We start from the raw sequence: 5,639 nt of genomic DNA on the forward strand, positions 1-5,639 counted from the left end.
AACACCGGGGCCATGGGACTGGCGCGCCCAGTGTAAAAGGGAACCCAAAAAACAAAAGCGAAAAGGCTCTTGACCGCGTCAAGCCCCGCGCGCGCTCTCTGCCCTCGAGCCTCTGGCTCTGCCCCTTGGGCTTGGGCCTTGGCGCGCGGCCACGTGCGCGCGTCGCCGCGACGCGGCCGCACCGCGCGTTAGGCGTTTGTGGTTTGACCTACACCCCGTAAACTGGCGCGCACACTCACTGGCACACGGACACACGAAGTGGATGCAACAGCTACATTCGGAGCAAACCACCAAACCGACCCGCAGCGGACTCGCACACTAGCTTGTACTTGCGCGTCTGCGGGTGCTCCGGACCGAGCACCGCCTCCATGCGCGCGACAACCTGGCGCAGGACCGTCCGGCCAGCCACGCCAAGTGCGATCCCGATGCGGGCAGCCTGGGCCTCGATCAGCAGACTCACTGGGTGGTCTGCTCCTAAGACCTCTCGCGCCACCTCTGGCGCGTCACCCATCGCCGTCCGCGCGCGGTTGGGATGTACAGGATCGCGTCGGCAGAGCAGGTCGGCGTAGTTGCCAATCGAGCCGAGCGTGTACATGTGTCGGTCTCCGAGTGTCTCTCGAGTCCCATCTAGCGCCTCGCGATACAGCGGCTCCGCGCCGTCCAGGTCGCCCTTGTCGTCGAGCAGCATGCCGAGGCAGGCGATCGAAGCGAGCGTGTCTGGATGCCGGTCGCCGAGGGTCTCTCTGTTCCCCTTCAGCACCTCGCGATAGAGCGGCTCCGCGCCCTCGATGTCGCCCTTGTCGCACAGCAGGTGTCCGAGGCTGTTGATCGAGTGGAGCGTGCTCGGATGCCGGTCGCCGAGTGCCTCTCGCTGCCCCTCCACCGCCTCGCAAAGCAGCGCCTCCCCGCCGTCCAGGTCGCCCTTGGCCTTTAGCACCGTGCCGAGGAACTCGATCGAGGCGAGCGTGTCCGGGTGCCGGCCGCCAAACACGTCTCGCCTCGCCAGCACCGCCTCGCGGAGCAGCGCCTCCGCGCCGTTCAGGTCGCCCTTGGCCCTCAGCAGCCTGCCGAGGTTGTGGATCGAGACGAGTGTGTCCGGGTGCCGGTCGCCGAGCTGATCTCGCCTCCCCCCCACCGCCTCGAGATACAGCGCCTCCGCGCCGGGCAGGTCACCCTGAACGTACAGCAACCGACCACACGAGTTTATCAGCACGGACGTCGCCCTTTCCGCCGGCGCCAGCCTCCCGAGCTCCTCCCTCGCCGACGCCACCAGCCAGCCGCGAAGCGCCTCTGACACACGCGCCGTCACGTGGCTCAGGCCCTCCGCCTCCGCATCCGCCGCGCCTGGTGCCAGCGCCTCGATGCGGCCGAGGATGTAGCCGCGATCCTCCACCTTTGAGATCTGCGCGTCCCGCGCGTCGATCGCGGCGACGATGCCCGCAATCTGGTCAAACTCGTTGCTCAGCATCTCTCCGAAGGCCTTGCAGTCCGCGCGGCTCAGAGCGACGTGCAGCTTGCACTTCTTCCCCAGCGCGACGGAAAGCTCAAAGAGGCACCAAGCGCGCGTGATGGCCGCTGCTCCGCGCCGCACCCATGGCTGCGCCGGCGCCCCCTTGGCATCCCGCTGCGGGCTCAGGAAAGGGTGCGGCGGCGCGTCCCACTCGCCGACAAGCGGCGAGCAGTAAAAGTAGACCTCGCTCACCGCCTCGAGAGCGTCATCAAAGATCCGGTCGGTGTCCTCCTTGCGAGCGAGGTAGCCGGCCGGGTCCGACTCCTTGGTGACGGATGGCGAGCGGTACACCCCCGCGAGCAGGTTCTGCGAGGCGCAAAACATGTCGACCCACACGTGCCGCTCTCCACCTCCGACGCTGAGAGCTTCGAGCGGCCGCACCACGTCCTCGATGGCGGCGAGCATGTCGACGAGCGCGGTGCCGGTCCAGGAGTAGGAGAAGAAGCCGCGGGCGCGAGAGACTGCGCCGCGTGCGAGGAGAAGCCCGTCTCGCTCTGCCACATGAGCAACGCTCTCGGCTAGAGAGAGGCCGGTCGAGAGTGTGAGCGCGCAGACCGTGACGTGCTCGCCCTCTCCCTTGCAAATGTCGCCCATCGCGAGGCTCACCCCGCCGTGCCGCTCGTAGAAGAGGTCGATTGCAGCCAGCAAGGCCAGCGAGACCCCACGGTCGCCACTCGGCAGTCGCAGGTCGTGTGGCTTGATTGGGAGGGCGGCCGGCGAGGAGGTCCGCACCTCGGTCCGCAGCGTCTCAAGGGCCAGCAGCACCTCCTGCACGGCGGGATCGTTCGTGTCAATCGTCGAGCAAATGCTCGTGCATCCCCAGGGCCTCCCAGGGCTCGCACCTCAATGCGGAGGTTCACCCCGCCCACAGCCGTCACCGTCGGAGCTGATATGGATTAAAATGGGAACGGGGGAGGAAGCTTTCCCTTTTTAAGAAAAATTCTTTTTCGAGTCGTGCCTGCCATCCCGGTCGCGGAAGCGAGGCGGCTAGTGGCACAGGAGCTCTGGGTGGTGGGGTGGGAGTGTGTGGGTGCCCGCGCCGCCTAGCTCTGCGGACGGGCCCCTCCACCCCTCACGTACGGGTCATGTTCATGTAGTCCCCACAATCGCTGTCTGTCGTGGGATCGCTTGTGTCATGTGAGAGAGTGCGTTGTGTTCTTGTTTGGTGCGGGACCCAACTTTCCGGCGCGTGGTGAGGGACCCGACGCCGACCAGGAGGACTTTGCGCTCCGAGAGTGGCTCCGGTGCTCCTTCGAAATGTGCATGAGCGATCGCGACCGCGAGGTGGGGGAGGCGGCGCGGGAGCGGATCCGCCCGGTGGAGGAGGCGGGGAAGATGCTGGAATGGGACTGGGGGAGTGAGCGGCTCGCGGTTGCCGAGTCGTGCCTGCCATCCCGTGTCGCGGAAGCGAGGCGGCTAGTGGCACAGGAGCTCAAGAAAGAAGATCCTTATCAGCTGGTCGGCCGCCATTCGGGCCTCCCGGCCTGCTGCGGCGGCGCGGCCGGTCGAGGCCGGGCTCGGCCCGGCCCGCGACGGCTGGCCGCCGACGAGCGCGCTCGCGCTGCTCGTCAAAATGGCGGCGGTGGCGATTGCGGCGACGGTCGTTCAGTCGTACAGCGCTCAGGCGTCTGTCGTCTGTCGTCGCATTTCGCACACGCGCGCGCCGCGCGACCCGCGTCGCTCCGCGAGGGCATGAGCCTTCCGCGATTCGATCCCGCAGCCAAAAGCTGCTCGCTCGAACCGCGGCCGACTCTACCATCGCGGCCGCAGCTGTTGAGCTCTCCAGAAGACTGGTGCCTCATATGCTGCCTCCCTGTGGATGCTGCCGGCGAGCCTGGCGGTCCGCTGTACTACAAGGAAGTGCTGACTCGATTCTACCTCGAATTCTTCTACCCCCACGATCGGAACGCGCATGTGACAGGACCATCGGGTCCTTCAGCCACCAAAGTGAGATCACCCGAGAGCAGCTGAGCCTGCCTCTGGCCTCGCCTCCCTCTCCTCCAGGCATTCGTGGCATCCTATGGGTCGTCCAGAGTATATCGACCTCTGGCTTGTCAGCCGGTCACTTGATGACACCATGAAGTACAGCGATCGCCACCTCGCTGGCCTCTCCGCAAGGCCCCCCGACCGCGTCGAACTCATCGGCGCGGGCTCTCTCGGCTACGGGACCGGCCCCAGCTTCGGCTGAGGGCTGACAAGCTGCCGAGCCCAAATCACTGTGAGAGTCGTGATTTCTTGTTGGTTTTCTAAAGTCTCTCTCAGGAGCTCTGGGGGGGGGGGTGTAGCAGGTTTTCCGGCAAACAAAAAGGAAAACAGAGGGTCCCCAGCACTTTGCGTTTCCGGAAAATTCCAGGGAAAACAGAGGGTGTTTGGTGCTCCATTCTGGAAACTCGCGAGTTTCCCTGAGTCTGAGAGCTGGTCTGGGGCAAAATCTGAGGCAAAGTTGAGGAAATCGACAAAATACCCAGGCGGTCGCAGGCCGAGGGTAATTTCCAGGTATACACGGGTTATCCGCAAAATTCCCGGCATTTTGCCGATTTGGCCTAAAATTTGGCTGATTTTGGGCCCAAACCAGCCTCAGACTCGGCTCAGCGCCCAAAATTTGACGATTTCCACGGAGTTTCCGAGAAATAGAGAGGAAAAGAGAGGGTGTTGTAGAGAAAAAAGGAAAGGAAAACAGACGGGGTGCGAGAGGCAAACCTGCTACACCCCAAGCTGGTGGGGTGGGAGTGTGTGGGTGCCCGCGCCGCCTAGCTCTGCGGACGGGCCCCTCCACCCCTCACGTACGGGTCATGTAGTCCCCACAATCGCTGTCGTGGGATCGCTTGTCATGTGAGAGAGTGCGTTCTTTTTTTGCTTGGGGCGGCCAGCATGACGGGGTAGGTAGGTTAGGTCTGGGCCCTCCCGTCGGGTTTTTCCCTCTCTTCACGCCGGAATTTTCACAGCAGAAATTTTCCGCGAATCACGATGTCAACCCTCCCCAAGTGAGGTGATCTGGTGCTATTGTAGGGCTTGAGAGTGGCCTGCCATGTCACAGGAAGGACTATGGTTGCAGGAGAGTACCACCGGCCATCACTTAGTTGGTATAGTACCCACCTTCACCGCTCCGATGATTTCTTTTTAGTTTCCCATAAGTAGGGTAGGTAGGTAGGTAGGTAGGTAGGGGCACCGCAGGGGCCGCCGGTCAGGTTTTTGCAGAATTTCATCATGCTGGCCGCCCCAAGCAAAAAAAGAATACACCTGGCTTAGTTGCCGCTTCTCACTTCTGGGTTCCAACTTTTTCCGGGGTATGGGTATGGTTGGTAGGGTCGCGCATGCCAGCTCAAGACCATACCCCCCCCGCCTGCTGGCAGACCTGCTTGGGGGTATGGTAGGGCTAGTCTTGGGCGGGCAGGACCATACCCCCTACCCCTTTGGGCCGCGACTACCATACCATACCCCGCAAAAAGTTGGAACCCTCGCTGAAGTTCTGCTGGCGCAGGCTCGACCAAAGGCTCGACCAAAGGCTCGACCAAAGGCTCGACCAAAGGCTTGACCAAAGGCTCGACCAAAGGTATGCCGTCCACCGTGAGGCTCGTGCAGCTCTCCGCCGGCGTGCTCCTCTCGCATACGCTCGTCACCATCCTCGAGGAATTCCTCTTTGCCGACGAGCGTTTTCTCCGCGACGCCGGCACCTCCTTCCTCACGCTGGTGATGTACGTCCTGACGCTGGCGACCTACTTTCCGGCCGTGCATCGCACTGGCGAGCTGTACTCGGTGGGTCGGCCAAAGGCGGCTCTGCTGGGCAGCCCTCGCGGCCGCCGGCCGCAGCCGGGGAGCTTCGCGCTCGGCATCCTGCTCGCGGTGTCAGTGGTCAACGTGGGCTCTTCAACGCTCACCAAGGGGCGGCGCTCGCCTACATCGTGAACGTGCGCGCTAACGCAAGACCGGTGGGCTCAAGTCGGCCAAGCTGCTGCCGGTGATGCTCGGCTCGTTGTGATTGTTCCCCCGCTTCACGCCGGCAGAGTGGCTCCCGCTCGATGCTGTCGGGCATGGTTTCGACCCCTGTCACCGAGTGCGCGGCGCGGAAGCCTAGACGGGCGTGATGTTCCACCTGGCAAGCGCAGTTATTGAGCCCGACTTTCCTGCT

At 63.7% G+C, this 5,639-nt stretch overlaps 2 protein-coding genes across 2 annotated transcripts; one reads left to right on the forward strand and one right to left on the reverse strand.

Annotated features, from left to right (window-relative positions):
- Positions 1-460: 460 nt before the first annotated feature.
- EMIHUDRAFT_46860 (hypothetical protein) lies at positions 461-1,207 on the reverse strand (the record flags this gene model as incomplete). Its single annotated transcript, XM_005764860.1, has 1 exon — positions 461-1,207. A coding segment is annotated over one exon (747 nt), but the record flags the coding sequence as incomplete, so codon positions are not given.
- A 2,160-nt stretch (positions 1,208-3,367) lies between these two features.
- On the forward strand, positions 3,368-3,698 carry EMIHUDRAFT_371324 (hypothetical protein; the record flags this gene model as incomplete). Its single annotated transcript, XM_005764861.1, has 2 exons — positions 3,368-3,440; positions 3,478-3,698. Coding segments are annotated over 2 exons (294 nt in total), but the record flags the coding sequence as incomplete, so codon positions are not given.
- Between the last annotated feature and the right edge of the window lie 1,941 nt (positions 3,699-5,639).

The sequence above is a fragment of the Emiliania huxleyi genome (assembly GCF_000372725.1).
Source record: "Emiliania huxleyi CCMP1516 unplaced genomic scaffold EMIHUscaffold_578, whole genome shotgun sequence".
Lineage (NCBI taxonomy): Eukaryota > Haptophyta > Isochrysidales > Noelaerhabdaceae > Emiliania > Emiliania huxleyi.